Source organism: Hippocampus bargibanti, linkage group LG03 (genome assembly GCF_051943395.1).
Source record: "Hippocampus bargibanti isolate YZ-2025 linkage group LG03, ASM5194339v1, whole genome shotgun sequence".
In the NCBI taxonomy this organism is placed as follows: Eukaryota; Metazoa; Chordata; class Actinopteri; order Syngnathiformes; family Syngnathidae; genus Hippocampus; species Hippocampus bargibanti.
This window is the reverse complement of record NC_142736.1, coordinates 704,964-724,605: the sequence shown is the minus strand read 5'-3', so window position 1 is coordinate 724,605 and position 19,642 is coordinate 704,964. Positions and strand designations below refer to the sequence as shown.

Sequence of the window (19,642 nt, the reverse complement as noted above, 5' to 3'; positions counted from 1 at the left end):
TGGTCAATACGTATGCCAATCTTGGCTATCATTACGTATACTGTTGTTGTTTTTACAGAATCGAAACACAATTGAATAATTTCAGCCTTTCAGGCATGCTTACTTCATTTACATTATATTTTTAGTGCACTGGAAAGTTTTGGGGTGCATATTTCGTACCGCAAAATAGACGCTCGACAAGTATAAATTGAGAAGTAGCGCACCCTGCTGGAGTTGCCACAATAAAGCGTTACTTAAAATAGCGTCAAAAACTCAAAACAAACAAACTCACGCTTATCAATCACGATTCCTTGCATTCTTTCTGTATCATGGGAAAGTTTGCATAATTGTATCTCGGCGAAAAGAAAACATGTTTATCAACATTATATGCAGTGAGTGGATTGGAGAGAGAGCGAGAGAGACAGAGCTCGTTCCTGCTTTCTTTACATTTCATTTATTCATATTTATTTTTGCCATGACTCGTCACAACAGTTAATAGGGATACAGGTTTAATTATAAAAATGGGTGAATAAATGTGTCAGAAAAATAAGTACAAAATGTAGATTTTTTTTACTGGTCGTATTACAAAACCGGATCAACTCTCTTGAACGCAATTGACATCGAATTGAAAACGAGTGCGAAATTAAACCCAAACGCACAGGTTAAACGGAATTATATTATCACATTTGTATTTATAAATTAAAATAAAACTCAGTGATTTCCTGTACGTGTACATTTCCGGGAATGGCGTCACACGGTTGAATAACATTGTATGCTAACTCTGAGCGTTATGCTAGCTCCGAGCGTTATGAGTAAATAAACGCTTGGATCTCAAACAAAACATCATCGACGTACGATCAGTAATTTAAACTATAATGTGCTAATCGATGTTATGGCGGCGGCGTTATTGCAGCATTGTGTACGTCTTCGTAGCAAAAATCCAAGAGGTTTAGCTTGCTGGACGTGGTCAAGGCAAAACTGTCACATTTTAAACAACAAGGCGACGACTAACTACACTTTCAACAATGTACTCTTCAGAAAGATGCTTTTTGCAATAACCGAGAGGACTCTTACTAGACAGCCTCGAAAACTTATCCAAGTAAGAAACGATCGGTTATTAGTGACATAGGAAAAAAAAGTTTGACTTCTAAAACGTCTTGATTCACCTTTTGTTTGCTATAGTGTGAAACAAGCCGCTGACGTGCTATGCATGTGCATTACAATGTAACAAATCAATTTGTGAGCAAATCTAACAATCAAATACATGATTCGGTAGAATCAAAGTAGTTGCAGACGATTTTATGTTATATTAGCAATGGTCATTGCTTTACATGTTCTAATGTAGTGGAATAACTGAGAATGTGTGTATTATTTTCAGTCACATTTTCAAACGCAATGGGAAATTATGGTAAGCTATTTTATAAACACTGAACTACCAAAAGAAAGAAAATACTCCCAGATGAAAAAAGTGGCATTCTTTTTTGATGATGAGCAGTAGAAAAAGCTAGTTTGTACAAAATGTGGCTGGTTTAATGTCATCTATTAGTGGTAGTGCACTAGTAACGTTTTAAAAACAGCAATGTTGCGGTCATTACAGTGTCATATTTAAAGGACAACCGACACCATTTTTTTTGTTTCCTAACTGACATCAGAAAAAAGTTTTATAGCATTTAAAATAAATAGCCAAAACATGCAGCCTGATATTTTTCGTCAAATGCAAAACAGCAATAAAAATGACTTCAAGTGTCCCAAAACTTCCACAAAATGAGGTCGGAACTGGGCAGATTCAGAAAGTCCTGCCCCCTTGTTCGTGACGTCACGCCAGGATACTCCTTCACAAACTGCCTTGCCCCAGAATCAAAACAATGGCTTCAGATTGGGAGAAGATGCTTTCTTGTTACTCATGCAGTTATGAATATGATTCAAATAGTTCTGAAGAGGAAAGCATAAATGTTTGCAATCAATTAAAGAAGTCCTTCCGTATCAATTTGAGCCGTCTGGACTCCAATGTAGCGCCCATAAAATGCACAAGATGGCGCACAAGCTCCGTTGGAAATGGGCTGATTTGTCTGCTGGGAATGTGTGTCAACTTACACCTTCTTTATGCGTGTTGCCGCAATTAGCTGGGCACACAAGGATTCACCATGGTGTTATTTATGTGTTTTCCTTGTAATTTCGCCATCAACACTGTTTTCAGACAAAAAAAGTACCCAAAATGCATTGTGTGTCACTTTCTCGGTCAGGGGCGTTCCCTCCGTGACGTCACTTAGGGCATCGTCATCAACTCGAAAACAAGACTTCCTGAATATTCAGCGTGAGTCTTAAAACGTAAAATATAGCTACATGCGGTGGAATCTTTGTAAAATACGCTCAGTAGAAGTCATTTGAAGTCATTTTACAAATTATGGACGCCACTTGTCCGGAGCTGTCGGTTGTCCTTTAAAGGACAACCATGACACAAATTCCCAGCGGACAAATCAGCCCATTTCCAACGGAGCTTGGGCGCCATCTTGTGCATTTTCTGGGACGCTACATTAGAGTGCTAATGGCTCGAATTGATCTGGAAGGACTTCTTTAATCAATTGCAAACATTTATGTTTTCCTCTTCAGAACTATTTGAATCATATTCATAACTGGATGAATAACAAGAAAGCATTTTCTCCGAATCTGAAGCCATTGTTTTGATTCTGGAGCTAGGCAGTTTGTGAAGGAGTAGCCTGGCGCGAGGTCACGAACAAGGGGGCGGGACTTTCTGAATCTCAGCAGTTCCGAGCGCATTTTGTGGCAGTTTTGGGACACTTGAAGTCATTTTTATTGGTGTTTTGTATTCTACTAAAAATATCAGCCTGCATGTTTTGGTTATTTTAGATGCTATAAAACGTTTTTTTGATGTCAGTTATAAAAACCAAAAAAATGGTGTCGGTTGTCCTTTAAAAGAAGCAGTGTAAAAATAATCGTAATACTGTATTTTCATACCGACCAAATGTTTCTGTTCCAGAGTATTCTCCACAGGCCATTAAGTCCAACGCTGGCTGGAGTCAGCAGAGATTTAATAAGGAACAACCTGTTTAAAAATCCGGCGGGTTTATTAGATTTCTTAGGTAAGTGTTTTGTCTTAGCTTTATGACAATATGTCTCATCTCAAAATCCAGCGGCATTTCACGCAAAAGAATCCGATTGCATTGCAGGTTCAACAAACCTCTTCAGTACATCCCAATCGAAACAATCAAACGATAAAACCAATCAACCAAACGGGAAGAAAAAAGAGGAAGATGAAGGTAAGACTGTCATGGAACGCTGTCATTTTCCTCGATGTACACACAACGATCCGCCATCTTCACAATGATTCCTCCTTAGAGGAAAAAAAGCGACGCGAGCAAGAGGACCAGATGTACCGAGAGCGCCTGCGGACCCTTTTTATAATCGCGCTGATCATGAGTTTGCTAAACTCCATCAACACCAGCGGCGGGAACATCTCTTGGAATGACTTTGTCAATGAGATGTTGGCTAAGGGAGAAGTGTCACGTGTTCAGGTTGTTCCTGAAAGTGACATTGTTGAAATCTACCTTCACCCCGGAGCGGTTATCTTTGGCAGGCCTGTATGGCGGACCACGTCAACACGTAGCAAATCAAATATGGTCGGCCTTTTTTTATTGCTAATCCGTCCAAATTGTATTTGTCTTTGGTAGAGGCTTGCACTCATGTATCGAATGCAAGTGGCCAACATAGACAAATTTGAGGAGAAGCTGAGGGCAGCTGAGGTGGAACTGAATATCGACACAAAGGACCGGATACCCGTCTCCTATAAACGCACCGGATTCTTTGGAAAGTAAGCATCCTCTTTTTTTTTCCCTTTTTTTAACAATTTTGCTGGTTTGATGGTACAGTGATACCTCGGTTTGCGAACGCTTTAGCTAATAAACTTTTCGACTCACGAACATTGAATTTGCGAGAATAGAATCTCATACCTGTCAATCTTGGCTCATAGCTGCCCTTATAAATGATGACAATTCCCGTATAAAAGTTGTAGTGCACCGTACATTATTTATAATGATTTAGAAAAAAAATGCTAACACAAGCGGAAATGCAGTTTATTATACTTTCAGAAAGCATAATGTGTGCATGCGCGGTCGATTATGAAAGTGACTTTCATAATTGACCATACGCGGCGATAATATTGCTGGTATATATATTATATTGCTGGTATAGCGCGGACACCGTATTAATAATATTACTAATTGACCAACGCGTTGTCGTTTGCTAGCAGTGACCGAGACAATCCGGATTAGAGCCGAAATGGGTAAAACAAGATCGGTCTTATTAAAACGACCATCACAAAGGTCAATAAAACCACTTTATTATACTGTACAGTTTATTTCTTTAATGACAATACCATAGCACATTTATTATACATACAGTAAGGTATATTTTGTGTAGTTTCAAGGCTTATTTGGTAGAAAATTATGCTTTATGGGGAACTGGAAACGGATCATTCTAATTTTTAATGGTTTCCTATGGGAAATTAATGTTTGAAAGACTGACTTTTCACCTTACACACACTTTCTGGCAACCAATTAAGTTTGTAAGCTGAGGTCTCACTATCTAAACATCTCCAAAATCACACCATCCTCGTCACTTGAAGCGTGTTTTGTTATTGTGTATTTCTTTGTAGCGCATTATATGCTCTTGGGATGGCGGCAATCGGCGTGGCTATTCTCTGGTACATCTTTCGCCTGGCTGGCATGGGGGGCAGAGAAGGTGGCTTCAGTGCATTTGTAAGTCCATTCAAAAGTCCCAACGGTGACTTGAATGTGTCATTCTAAAGACTTGCGTGGACATTTTTCTTGACAGAATCAGCTGAAAATGGCTAAATTCACCATTGTGGATGGCAAATCCGGGAAAGGGGTGAGCTTTAAAGACGTGGCAGGCATGCACGAGGCCAAGACGGAAGTCAAAGAATTTGTGGACTACCTCAAGGTGAGAAATATCTGTCATGACTACAGTGATATCTCGCTTTACCAACCTTTCGGTTTACCAACTTTAAATTTAGGACCATTTTACCTTGGCATACAAACTATTTTTCGGGATACACACAGAGCTGCCTCAATGACGGATGTGTCGTTCGCGAACGAACCCGTTCTTCTAACAACAACATGGCAGCGGACTCTTTTTGTCCTCTATGCCCCGCCCCCAGTCTTCGGTTAAAGCCACGTGATCGGTCAAGAACGCAGCAGTGAGGGGAGGTGGTTTAAACATTAAAGAAACAGGCAGACGACAGTGAGAGAGTTCCAACTTTGATAGTTCAAATACAGAGTGTAGACTGCAAGGTTAAAATATCCCATCAATCAGGCTCCACAAATAACCCGCACAAGCCATCTGTACACCTGATGCAAAAAGCTATCCACCCAGCTAAGCAGAACACCATTGATGAGGAACAAGGTAAAATTATCGAAGAGAAAGCACCTACAAGGGGATCATTCCATCAAGCCATCAACGACCATCACAAAGGTCAATAACACCACTTTATTATATAGTACAGTTTATGTCTTTAATTATAATACCATATCACATTTATTATACATAAAATAAGGTATATTCTGTGTAGTTTTAAGGCTTATTTAGTAGAAAATTATGTTTTATGGGGACCTGTGAACGGATTATTCTCATTTTAATGTTTTCCCGTGAGAAATTAATTTTTGGGATACACACTTTTCGCCTTACACACTGTCTGGGAACCAATTAAGTTCGTAAGCCAAGGTATCACTGTATTTGTGATTTTCACACAGCATATCATCAAGTAAAATTCCTCTCATCTCGTGTCACTTTCTCGTTATCTTGTCTTCAGAATCCTGAACGATACCTCCTTCTGGGCGCCAAGGTACCAAAGGGGGCTTTGCTTCTCGGACCGCCAGGCTGTGGGAAAACGCTGCTGGCAAAGGCGGTTGCCACAGAGGCGCAGGTTCCCTTCCTGGCGATGGCCGGCTCGGAATTTGTCGAGGTCATTGGAGGTATGCCGACGCTGCTGTGGAGGGACATATTATATCATTATATCATGAATGTATATAATACAAATGTACTGTTGTATTTCTGCTTTTTGCTCATTCATTCATCTTACAGTCCACTTTTATCCTCATTCGGTTCGAGGTGGTGCTGGAGCCTATCTCAGCTCTCTTCGGGTCGTAGGCGAGGGGGCACCCTGAACCGGTTGCCAGTCAATCGCAGTGTATTTTTGTTACATTCTGTTAAATGTCCGTGAAAGTGTTTTTTTTTTTCCCCCCCACAGCTAACGCGATATAATTAGATATATTTAAATTGCTATTGGGAAAGTAAACACAGCTCGCTATCCATTAGCTGGCTACCTAGCTAGCTATCTAGTTGCTATCAGCTATTTGGCTGGCTGGCTGGCTATCTATCAGAATCAGAATCATCTTTATTGCCAAGTATGTAGAACACACAAGGAATTTGTTTCCGGTAGAACACGCTGCACTAGTATCGTCGTCAAAAAAACTGCTCTTGGCACTATACAGTTCCATTTTGGCTACTGTTGAATCATCTATCTAGCTAGCTAGCTATTAGTTATCTATTAGCTAGCTAACTTTCTCTCTATTTGACTCCTTCCGGGTTGAGTGAACGCTGGCGCGTGTAGCTGCCGCTGCTCACCCGCAGAAAAACAAATTCTGTGACTGTAAAGTGACCTTGAGAGTTTTGAAAGGTGGTTAGAGATGAATTATTATTATTATTATTTATATTTTTTTAAACCTTGGCATACATAATGTGTTTATTGTCCAATCTGTTTTCTGCATTTCACTCAAGACAAAACGAACTATCATTCAATTATCTTATATATGTATTTAGTTAGTTTGTTTATCTCGTTATTTATGGTGGATTTATTTATTTATTGGTGGGTTGGTCAAACAGAGATCGATAGATAGACCCATCGATCCCGTTGGCTAGCTATCAGGATGGCAGATACGTCACTTGCTAGCTACTTAGCTACATAAATCGCCAGGTAAGTTCAAGTTAGCTTAGCATAGATAGATCTTTTCTTTTAATCAATATTATGTCGAATAAGCCGGGATGGACGGCCAATAAATGGTTTTGGACAAATAAAAAACCAGGAAGGCCTCCCAAAAAAATAAAACACATTAAAATAAAATGTAAATATCGTTTCTAAACATAATACAGTAACTGTAATCGATTACTCTTGTCTGGTTGAGGTCTGTATTCACCTGTGTGCTTACAGCACACCCTGCTGGTCGGATGATTTAATTGCACTATTAATACGAAAATGCACTATAATCAATGTGGTCCCACACTTTTTTTCCATTGTGGACCATTTCAAATAACTGATGGATGTTATTTAATAAAATAAAATAAAAAATAAGTCAAATTAAAAACAATTGTTTGTAGGTCTGGGTGCCGCTAGGGTGAGGAGCCTTTTCAAGGAGGCTCGTGGTCGGGCGCCTTGCATCGTCTACATTGATGAGATTGATGCTGTTGGAAAGAAACGCTCGACCAACATTTCTTCTGGCTTCTCCAATACCGAAGAGGAGCAGACCCTCAACCAGTTGCTGGTCGAAATGGATGGTTGGTTCCCACCAGGGTCTCGGAACAATTTTTTTTGGACACCAAAAGTGTTTTCTTTTTTTTTTTTTTTTTTTCTCTCGTCCTCAGGGATGGGAACGACCGACCATGTGATTGTCCTGGCCTCCACAAACAGAGCAGACATTTTGGACAACGCTCTAATGAGACCTGGCAGGTTTGACCGCCACATCTTCATCGATCTTCCAACCTTGCAGGTGATCTTATCAAAGCTAACCGGAAGTCAGCATTGGCGTCATGTGATTGGTTGGAGCCTAATTTGAAATTATCCTGGAGTCTATATCAAAACAAATGTGGTTTTTTTTGTTTATTCCGAAGGAGCGCATGGAAATTTTTGAGCAGCATCTGAAGATCCTGAAGCTTACTCAACCAGCCAACTTCTACTCGCTACGCCTGGCTGAGCTCTCTCCTGGGTTTAGTGGTATATTTATTCACACAGAAATTCTCCATTTGCTTTTTTTCTGTCATTCATAACGTGCTCATCACGTTTCCCAACTGCAAAGTAAAATGGCCACGTTCTGACTAAACTAAAGGTTTTCTTCACTGACTTAAAGAACAACCGACGTCACTCTTTTGTTTCCTGACATCAGAAAAATGTTTTATAGCATCTAAAATACCCAAAACTGATATTTTTATTCAAATGCAAAACACCAATAAAAATGACTTCAAGTGTCCAAAATCTTCTAAAAATTTGAGCTGCGAATTGGGCATTTTCAGAAAGTTCCGCCCCTAGTTCGTGACGTCACGCCAAGACGTCTTGCATTGCTGGAGAATCCAAACAATGGCTTCAGATTGGGAGAAGATGCTTTCTTGTTACTCATCCAGTTATGAATATGATTCAAATTGTTCTGAAGAGGAAAGCATACATGTTTGCAATCAATTAAAGAATTTATTCCGTGTCATTTTGAGGCAACATTGGGGTGAAATGTATCACCCAAAAAGAGGCAGAGAATGGCCACCGAGCTCCTGTTAATCAGCCCGTTTCCACAGGCTGATTAATTCCTTACACGGAGCTTTGTCGCCCTCTTCTGCCTCTTTTTGGTGCTACATGAAGTTTTCAGACCAAACAAGTACAGCAAAATGCATTGACATGATGGAAGGACTGCTACAATGTGTCCTTTTTTCGGTCAGGGGCGTTCCTTCAGTGACGTAATGTACGGACTCTTCACCAACTCAAAAACAAGACTTCCGGAATATTCAGCACAAGTCTTAAAACGTAAAATATAGCTTTAATATGCGGTGGAACCTTTGTAAAATACGCTCAGGAGAAGTCATTTTACAAATGATGGACACAACTTGTCCGGAGACGTCGGTTGTCCTTTAAGATTTAGCCATTTGTGTCTATCAGGCGCTGATATCGCCAACATATGTAACGAAGCTGCCCTTCATGCTGCCAGAGAGGGACATAAGTCAATCGATACTTTCAACTTTGAATACGCCGTGGAAAGAGTCATCGCAGGTACAGTGGGGGGGGGAAGAGGGGTTGCTTTTGTAATACAGTGATACCTTGCTTTACAAACACCTTGGCTTACGAACTTTTTGGTTGACGAACGTTAAATTGATGAAAATGTTACCTTGGCATATGAACTATTTTTCAGGATACACACGGAGCTGCCACAATGAGTAATGTGTCGTTCGCGAACAAGCCCGTCCGTTCTCCTAACAACAAAATGGCAGCCAATTGTTTTTGTCCTCTATTCCCCGCCCCCAGTCTTCGGTTAAAGCCACGTGATTGGTCAAGAACGCAGCAGTGGGGGGGGGGGGGGGGGTGTTAAACATTAAAGAGACAGAGAGAGAGTGAGAAAATGGATAGAAAACAGCGACATTTGGACTCCTTTCAACTTTGATAGTTCAAAAGCAGAGTGTAGACTGCAAGGTTAAAATATATCAACCCAGGTAAACAGAACACAATTGATGAGGAACTAGATAGAATGATCACAGAGAAAGCACCTACAAGGGATCATTCCTCAAGATGGTGAAAGAAAAAGGTTGCGTTCCTCATCAAGTGTTGAATGCTGATGACACCGGTCACTCCATCAAGCCATCAACGACCATCACAAAGGTCAATAAAACGACTTTATTATACTGTACAGTTTATTTCTTTAATTATAATACCGTAGCACATTTATTATACATAAAATAAGGTATATTTTGTGTAGTTTTAAGGCTTAGAAAATTAGAAAATGATGTTTTATGGGGACCGGGGAACGGATTCCTCTCATTTTAATGGTTTCCTATGGGAAATTAACTTTTGGGATACACACTTTTCACCTTACACACCTGTCTGGGAACCAATTAAGTTTGTAATCCAAGGTATCACTGTACAGGGAAAGGTTGATGACATCACAAAGATGGCTACAAATGTGTGTTTCAGGAAGCGTGAAAAAGAGTAAGATCCTTTCCAAAGAGGAGCAAAGGGTGGTTGCCTTCCACGAATCGGGCCACGCGTTAGTCGGATGGTTGTTAGAGCACACGGAGGCGGTTATGAAGGTAACAAAGCACGTCCGTCATTTGGATTGTCGAGAACACACACACACACAAAAACGCCTGTGTGATTTTTTTTTTTTTTTTTTTATTTCCCCCCCGGTGCGTTCAGGTGTCCATTGCGCCACGGACAAACGCGGCGTTGGGATTCGCCCAGATCTTGCCTCGCGACCAGTACCTCTTTACCAAGGAGCAGCTGTTTGAGCGCATGTGCATGGCTCTGGGAGGAAGGGCTGCGGAAGCCATTACCTTTAACAAGGTTACCACAGGTACATTCCCTCAGTCTACATCGCTGGTTCTGAACTCGGGTTCCATCGGTGAATACACCCGACTCGACGTGGCAATTACCGTATTTTCCGGCTTATAAAGCGCACCCAAAAGACTTGATTTTCTTGAAAAGGTGACATTGCGCCTTATACCAGTGTCTGAAATAACGTCTGCCCGGACACCCGGGGCGTGCGACTTTTACGTCAGGCGTGCAACTTACAAAATGTCTTCGCCCGGGTGACTGACAACTTTTTTGTGGGGGAGGGGGGACGCTAGATTTATTGTATTTTTTCGAAGCAAACGTTTGAATGAAGATTTTGAAATCGGAATAAATGATTCAGATTTTGAAATCTTTGTTTGGTTTGGAAATTTCGGTTGGTTTGGCAATTTGCATACTCAGCACGGCAGCCAATCAAATGTGAATATGAACTCACAGGGCGAAGACCGTACACATCACATGGATGCGAAAAAAAAATACACACCAAGCGCCTACCATTTTTTCGGAGATTTGCTTCAAAAAACTGCGAGTGGTTGTTCAAATGTGCCGTTTGTTTTTAAAGGACAACCGACAGCATTTTTTTTGTTTCCTAACTGACATCAGAAAAACGTTTTATAGCATCTCAAATAGCCAAAACACGCAGGCTAATATTTTTCGTCAAATACACCAAAACCCCAAGAGAAATGACTTCAAGTGTCTAAAAAGTAGTACTTCAATTTGAAACTGGAAGTGGCCAGTTTCAGAAGGTCCCGCCCCCTTGTTGGTGACGTCACGCCAGGATACTCCTTCACAAACTGCCTTGCTCCAGAATCAAAACAATGGCTTCAGATTGGGAGATGCTTTCTTGTTACTCATCCAGTTAGGAATAGGATTCAAATAGTTCTGAAGAGGAAAGCATACCTTCTTTATGCGCGTTACCGCAATTGGCTGCCACACACAACGATTCACCATGGCGTTATTGATGTAGTTTTCCTTCTAATTTCGCAAATCAACACGGTGTTTTCAGATGAAAAAAAGTACCCAAAATGCATTGTGTGTCACTTTGTCGGTCAGGGGCGTTCCCTCCGTGACGTCACTTAGGGCATCGTCATCAACTGGAAAACAAGACTTCCTGAATATTCAGCGCCAGTCTTAAAAAATAAAATCTAGCTTTATGCGCTGGAATCTTTGTCAAATACGCTCAGTAGAAGTGATTTGAAGTGATTTTACAAATAATGGACGCAACTTGTCCGGAGGGGTGTCGGTTGTCCTTTAACCCAAGAAATGTTGTATTTGCGCGTGGGCAGGAGCTCAGGATGACCTTCGCAAGGTGACACGCGTGGCCTACTCGATGATCAAGCAGTACGGCATGTGCAAGAGTGTGGGCCAGGTGTCGTTCCCCGAAACGGAGGAGCAAGGAGCCATTGGCCGGCGACCTTTCAGCCAAGGACTCCAGCAGCAGATGGACCTCGTGGGTTCCCCCTTATTGCTAGCTAGATAGCTATTAGCTAGCTCTCTAGCTAGCTATTAGTTAGCTAGCTAACTTTCTAACTATTTGAGTTATTCCGGGTTGAGTGAACGCTGGCTCATGTTGCTATCTATTAGCTATATAGCTAACTATTTGCTATTTATTAGCTAGCTAGCTATTAGTTATCTATCTAACTTTCTATGTATTTGAATTATTCTGGCTTGAGTGAACGCTGGCTCATGTTGCTATCCATTAGCTATCTAGCTACCTGGCTATTAGTTATCTATTAGCTAGCTAACTTTCTATCTATTTGAGTTATTCCGGCTTGAGGGAACGCTGGCTCGTGTTGCTATCCATTAGCTATCTAGCTATTAGTTATCTTTTAGCTAGCTATCTAACTTTCTATCTACGTATTTGAGTTATTCCGGCTTGAGTGAACGCTGGCTTATCCTGTGACTAAAGTAACCTTGAGAGTTTTGAAAGGTACTTTTATAAATTAAATGTATTATTATTATGTCATTTCATCGACTTTCTTGACATGATAATACCATTTTTGTGATTTTTAGGAGGCGAAAATGTTGATCGCCAGCGCCTACCGGCATACGGAGAAGCTGCTCATTGAGAACAAGGACAAGTTGACCTTAGTACGCCATCTTCTCCCTTTTTTTTTTCTGAAATCTCGGCACCTCTGGGCGGTGGGCATCCTTTGACATCGCGGCTATTGATCCTTTTGCAGTTGGCTAACGCTCTGTTAGAGCGTGAGGTGGTGAACTACGACGACATGGAAGCTTTGTTGGGTCCGCCGCCGCACGGCCCAAAAAAGATGATTGCGCCGCAAAGCTGGTTGGAAGCTCAGAGGGACAAGCAGGACACGAGCGAAGAAGAAGAACAACCGCAGCCGCCGTCGCGTCCACGCAACGAAGGCGACATCAATCCCGAGATGGCCTGAAAAGTGTGTGTGTCTGTATTAAAAAAAATAAATAACATATATATTACTTTCTTTGTGGTGTGTATATATATATATATATATATATATATATATATATATATATATATATATATATATATATATATATACTCTCTGCATATATTTTTGTGGACAATAATAATAATAATAATACATTGTATTTATTAGCGCCTTTCAAAACTCTAAAGGACACTTTACAGTCGCATGATAAGAACAAAGATATGTATGTGTGTGTGGGGGTGGGTAGATAGATAGTTTTTTTTACGATATATTATATATTTTTAAAATATATACATCTATGATAATAAAACTGAAAATTAAATTGAAAAAAATATATTGTCAAAGAAAAACACGGAACTAAAAACACATTCGCACACACACACACACACACACACACACACACACACACACACACACACACACACACACACACACATATATATATATATATATATATATACAGTAAAGTCTCGTTATATCGATATCGGATATATCGATAGTCCCGGTTATATCGATATTTTTTCGGACTCCCTTGAATATCGATATAACGAGACTTTACTGTATATATATATATATATATGTGTGTGTGTGTGTATAAAACCTCCTGTAATGTTTAACCGAGTGCATTCTGTATTTTGTGTGCGGGTGCGAGCCTGCGTGTGGTAAGAGAGATGGATGGCATGTGTGCGCGCCCGTAGTGTCCGCTCTAATTGTAAAGTATTAGTTACATTAGAGTGCAGCCAGTGATGAATGGAACTTATTTAGGAGGACCAAGCGGACTCCTCTGCTTCTCCTTTGTGTGTGTCTGTGTGTGTGTGTGTGTGTGTGTGTGTGTGTGTGTGCGTTGTGTTGAGGAGATGAACAAAAGCTGAGAAAAAAAACAAGTCAACAAAATGTTGATTTGGTGAGCCAGAAAAGGCCAAGAGTCACTTGTATTTTGTCGTTAGTTTTGAGTCCGTATTTCAAGACAAAGATACAAAAATGGAAGCATCATCGAATGTCCCAAATTCTAAATTCAACTTTTCTAATTTAAAAAGCCTCCTTTGAAACGTCATCTTGCCTTTCACGCAAGTGTAAAAATGAGCCAAGCGCCACAAACAGATCAAAATAAACACAGTAATGGTGGCATGATTCTTCCTGAAAACATTTCACAGCAGTTTGACGACAGCCGATTGGTTGCTACTTGAGGAAGAAGAAGCTGATTGGCTGACAGCGTGTAGAATAAAAATGCATATCAATTAATTAGTAGTGGACAGATGTGTTGGCACATTTTGTTGCTGACAGCTCTTTAAAAGTCATTTGATGCCAACATTGCCATCTGTTGACACCCAACTATCCTTCCCTTTACACACACACACACACACACATTTTAGGTCGACACAGGTAAATGAGTCCCCACTGGCCTGTGTGTAGTCCCCACGTGGAGCAAAAAAAGCAGTAAACTTTCACACACACACGCACGCACACACTCACACGCACACACACCTACTTACACACTCATGCATACACATTTTAGGTGGCTACAGTTCCATGAGTCCCCACTGTCCTGTGTGCAGTCCCCATGTGGTCAGAAAAACGGTAAATCTCACACACACACACACACACACACACACACACACACACACACACACACACACACACACACACACACACACACACACACACACACACACACACACACACACACACACACACACACACACGTTTTTGGTCGCTAAAGGTAAATAAATAAATCCCCAGTGGCTTGCGTGCAGTCCCCATGTGGTAGCAAAAACGGTAACCCTCCCACACACACACACACTCGCACACGTGCGCGCACCCCTCCCTACGATCTCCATGTCAGGGGCCTTCGGGGGTTAATTAAGCGTGTGAGATAATGCCACCGTGGTGAAAAGAAGACGGCATTCTTGATTTCGGCCTTTTCTTTTCTTTGCTCTTTCTTCTGAAAGGCTCTCGCCCGCCATCGTCGCTCGCTGATAATCAGCCTCCTCGTAACAATAATACTCGTCATAAGAATGCTAATTTGGATGGAAACAGAAAGCGGGATCGAAAATGAGGAGCAGAAATAGAGAGCCGAGAGTAAGCGAACACACAGCAGGGGGCAGCACTAGACCAGAGCATTCGATCAGGACGATGCATCCCAATCAATGTGGTTACCGGCCAGTGGCACTTTGTTATTTTATTTGATTTTATTTTATTTTCACACCAGCGAAATTAGCACGAGCTCTGGCCTTTAAACTGGCCCCCAAAAATTGTCTCCGGACAAGTTGCGTCCAGAATTTGTCAAATGGCTTCAAATGACTTCTACTGAGCGTACTTGTTTGTTTGCGCTAAGGTATCATTAGCATCAGGAGCGTGACAAGCAAGGCTAGTTGGCGTGTCAGCTGGTAAAGTGGCTGGAAAATAAGCCAGAGCCTTCTGGACGGGCCGGGCCGAGGACGCCGGGGCTAGCTATTAGCTAGCTTTCTATCTATTTGAGTTACTTCCGGGTTGAGTGAATGCTGGCGCGTGTGGCTGCCGCTGCTCACCCACAGAAAAAGCGTATCCTGTGACTGTAAAGTGACCTTGAGAGTTTTGAAAGGCGCTTATAAATGAAATCTATTATTATTATTATTATTAAAAGCGACGACTAGATTGTGTTTGCAGGCTTTCGGGCGTTTGGCTTGAGTCCATTTCCAGATAAAAGATAAAAGTGGTTTGGCGCGCAGATTATTTTCCTTTCATTTCAAACTGGCTTCCGTTGATGTCAAGTCGGACAGGCGCAGGATTTCATCCCGTTTTTACGCCGCTGCACGAGCGGGTTACGAGTTGGTTTGGGAAGCAAGAAGCGCAATCGAGGCGCCGTTCCTCATGCGTAAATGCTGAGGGATAAAGACGCTGGGCTGGCGGGCGAGCAAGAAAAAGTTGCATCGAGTTGAGTTTGTGGAAGCGACGCCACATTTGCTTTTGTTTGGGATTAAACCAGTGGCCCGCTTCAACTTGATACTATACGCAGACTTTTCTCGTCCTAACCACCAAAACACATCCAGCATGGCAAAAATGGTATTCTAAAGCACCGGTGTCCAATGTAAGACCCGCGGGCCAAATCTGGCCCCACACATGGCTTTATTGGGCCCTCGAAAGCAAATCAAAGATGTGCGTTCTTGACATTGATGATATTCTTTCATTTGGTACGTTCACTGCCCATGTCTGTCACTTTAAAGGACAAGCGACGTCTCCGGCCGGACAAGTTGTGTCCATAATTTGTCAAATGGCTTCAAATGACTTCGACCGAGCGTATTTGACAAAGATTCCACCGCATATTAAAGCTAGATTTTACATTTTAAGAGTCGCGCTGAATATTCCGGAAGTCTCGATTTTGAGTTGGTGACGAGTCCGTACGTGACGTCACTGAAGGAACGCCCCTGACCGAAAAAAAGGACACATTGTAGCAGTCCTTCCATCACGTCAATGCATTTCGGTCTACTTGTTTGGTCTGAAAACATCGCGTTGAAGCCATTTGACAAATTATGGACACAAGTTGTCCGGAGACGTCGGTTGTCCTTTAACAATAAGAAAATGGAGCTTACAAAGTCAATTGGGTGGTGAAACTCTTCTTCATTGGTGTCTGCATGACTTTGTTACACTGCCCTCCGGTGGCCAAACCGCAGCGCCAGGAAGAGTTTGTGTTTTGTTTTGTTTGTTTTCATTTCAAAAGGAATGATGAGAACCAAAGTGAAAAGTGGAGGAAAACTTTCCTCCTGCGCTGTAAAATGCGCCAAGGAAGAAGAGTCGGAGCAGCAAAGCTCACAAATGTGCGTTTGGGGGCCTTCAAAAAAAAAAAAAAGGAATAAAAGAAGAAGCAAAAGCATCCCGGATGTGAAATGTGGTCCCCAGGATGAGCGCTTTTTACTGTTAATGGAGAAATAGAGTGTGTGGCATATTTAATGGCTTTTTGTTTTTATTGTACGGCGCTGAATAATTAACTGGGAAGCGGCGTGTCACGCAGATTTATCTTTTAATTAAAACAACGTGCTCACCGCATATTTGAGCGCGCGTCCAAATAAATGCAACACGCCCAACAACCCCGCCCACATCCAAAATTTATGTTTGGTTTATACTGCGCTTAATTATTGGAAAATTATTCACTGTACGGCTAACGCACGGTAATAAGGAGTCAACCTTTATTCATGGACGATGAATACGGCAGAGATACACGCACGTTACGCTACGGAAGCGATTGGAAAAAAATTAATAACTGCGCAATTTTTTTTACGGTTTGAATGAAGAAATATATGTTTGAATTTTTATTTTATATTTCAAAAGATGTTGATGAAATTCATCTTCGACGCGCTAACCCGGAATACCTCAAATAGATAGAAAACTAGCTTGCTAGCTAATAGCTAGCTTACAGATAACCAGCTAGTTGGCTATCTGGGTAGATAGCTAGGTAGATAGGCAGATAGCTAATGGACAGCAAATAGATACCTCGCTAGGTAGCCAGCCAGCTAGCAAGCTAGATAGCCAGATGGCTAATAGACAGCAAATAGATAGCTAGCTATGTAGCCAGCTAGATAGCCAGATAGCTAATAGACTGCAACGAGATAGCTACCTAGGTAGCCAGCTAGATAGCCAGCCAGATAAATAGATGCAAATGTGAGCATCAGTCTCAAAATCTGTGGCGGCTTAAACCGTACTGCCGCTGCTCACCGTCAGAAAAAAACGTATACTGTGACTGTAAAGTGACCCTGAGAGTTTTTTCATTTTTTTTCCACATCCAATGTGGCGGTTTCAAATGGAACATCTCTGTGTCAATGAGGCAAAGAAGACACATCAAAAGTCTATTTTGCTGGGTTCTGTTTGAAAGGCAGCAAACAAACAAATACAAAAATCGATTTCCATATTTTGCTGGATTCCTGCACAAAAAAGGGCCAAAGACTATTGTGCAGTCAGTGGAATATCCGCTTTTACACGGAGAAGTCTGAGACACAGAAGGATATTTTACCTCTACGAATTCATCTATGTTTGCTCAAATATTCCAGATCTCGAATGACATCCCACAGCGCTGGTTTACGCGTTAAAGATATCTTGCAGCACCCCTGAGAGTGTCCCCAGTGACAAATATTTTCCGGTTTGCTGAGTTGTGCGTAACAAGCAGAGTTTGATCAATTTTCAGTTGTCATGGATCCAATTTTTCAGGATGTCTCTGCCAAATAGGCCACACAGACAAGGCGAAATCCATTTTGCTGGATTCCGTGTAAAATGTCCAGGCTGCCTGGACGTTTTACACGGATACAGCCTGGACTGCAGGCTGTATCATTCCGCCTGTAAAGTGTCACTTTTACATGCAGACACGTTCTAGCTTCACTGTGCTCCGTGTGAAAGACACGGGCAAGAATCCTACACTTTGCTTTCATTTCATTGCAGTGTCTCTGTGCCAAAGATGCCACACAGTGACAAGTCAAGTGTTCCCCAGAGCTCTTTTCTATCTGCAAAAGCGAGTGATGATGCTAATCTAATCTGGTACGCTGCCGCGCCAGATGATGAGTGTCAGCGTTAACGGCTCAGCGGCAGCGCTCATGTCTCCATTAGCCGTGTCCGAGAGGGTGTTTCACCCCCCCCCCCCCCCCCCCCCCCCAAACACACAAACAGGAAATACAGTCAATCCTTGCCGCCCAGTCAAACATGACAAATGTTAGCGAGCTAACTTTAGCCAGCATTCGTGTGTCGGTGTTTAATTCCAAAGTTGTTCATTTGAAGCCTGGACATGCGAACGCTCGAAAGTGAACTAAAAATATGGACCGGTTTTGGATCGGAGGAGACGCTAGAATCCGAAAATATGGGGACAGGCCATCAGACCAAGATAATCGGTCGCCATTTTTTGAATATATGGATATAAGGTGGAAATTGGGACTGGCCTGTGTTTTGCAGCTAGGCCTTCAATAGTGCTATGTCTGAGCCAATCCAGCCCTTAAAAAGTACATGTGACATCCGACTTACGCCCAGCTCGACTTACGACCACGAACTCCAGACCCTATTTTTCAAATTTTAATTCTCTGCAACGTGCTAGCAAGCCGGCAACGCGTACGACAATTTTGGCCAGCCAGCATGTCACTCTCGCACAGCAATCGACCGTGTGACAGCGCCAGAGGGGGGAGTTTGCCAGTCATTTAGCCTCAGTGCCTCTATTCAACATTTTGAATGGATTTCGACTTACGACCATTTTGACTTATGACCGTTTGGTCAGAACGGAACTCTGTCCTAAGTCGGATGTTACCTATATTTTTGACGATACAACCTTGACTGCAGCTACAGCTACGACTGCAACTCATAGAAAAAGTGTGGTGTGATTGACAACAAGTCCACTAAAGGGTAGCGTTAGCCAGGAAATAAGGCCTGCGAGAACGAAGGCCTTGGTGTCGCCAATTCAAAATCGGATTGGTTCAAGCAACTGTTTGATCGACACTTATTTGATGCGACAGTGCCCGGAGATCTGATTGTGAAGGCGTCTGGGTAGTTTCTGATCCTGGTAACAAATCATGGCTGAAACGCGATTGGTTCAAGGCTTAAATACGAACACACACCTGGAAGCAGCGCAACAAGGGAATGAAAAGCAATGAAAGGAAGCTGAAATTTGCAATGATTCATGGAGAAAATATTCACATCAGTCTGTGATTCCGATACTTTTAGGCTAGCAGAGAAGGCCTTGCACCGCTCCACCACTGGCAGCGACAATCCGCCACTACGTCCAAATGGGCTTTGTGCGCCTCCGCTAAGTCGCTTGCTAGGGAATAGCGTTGATTTCGTCTCTGTCTCTCACACAATTGCGGCGCTGTTCACGCAAAACAAGCCAGAAGGTCAAAAACGGTGGCAAAGGATTTTCAAACACTTGCTCTCAACTCGCCGTGCAATTGAAAAC

The 19,642-nt window shown here is 42.0% G+C and overlaps 1 protein-coding gene and 1 long non-coding RNA gene across 2 annotated transcripts in view; one reads left to right on the top strand and one right to left on the bottom strand.

Annotated features, from left to right (window-relative positions):
* The first annotated feature begins 720 nt into the window (after positions 1–720).
* Positions 721–12,772, top strand: spg7 (SPG7 matrix AAA peptidase subunit, paraplegin). The gene is made up of 17 exons (XM_088991415.1): positions 721–1,078; positions 2,978–3,080; positions 3,168–3,257; positions 3,337–3,578; positions 3,669–3,808; positions 4,652–4,754; positions 4,831–4,956; positions 5,825–5,987; positions 7,390–7,566; positions 7,654–7,778; positions 7,900–8,002; positions 8,930–9,040; positions 9,956–10,071; positions 10,178–10,334; positions 11,617–11,780; positions 12,344–12,421; positions 12,514–12,772. The coding sequence occupies exons 1-17, from the start codon at positions 872–874 to the stop codon at positions 12,724–12,726; spliced, it is 2,418 nt and encodes an 805-aa protein (XP_088847541.1). The 5' UTR covers positions 721–871; the 3' UTR covers positions 12,727–12,772.
* LOC148899909 (uncharacterized) overlaps positions 5,874–19,642 on the bottom strand; it is a 59,285-nt gene continuing 45,516 nt past the window's right edge. Inside the window, exon 6 of the long non-coding RNA XR_016114380.1 lies at positions 5,874–6,001. This is a non-coding gene — a long non-coding RNA (uncharacterized LOC148899909). The remainder of the gene's footprint in view (positions 6,002–19,642) is intronic.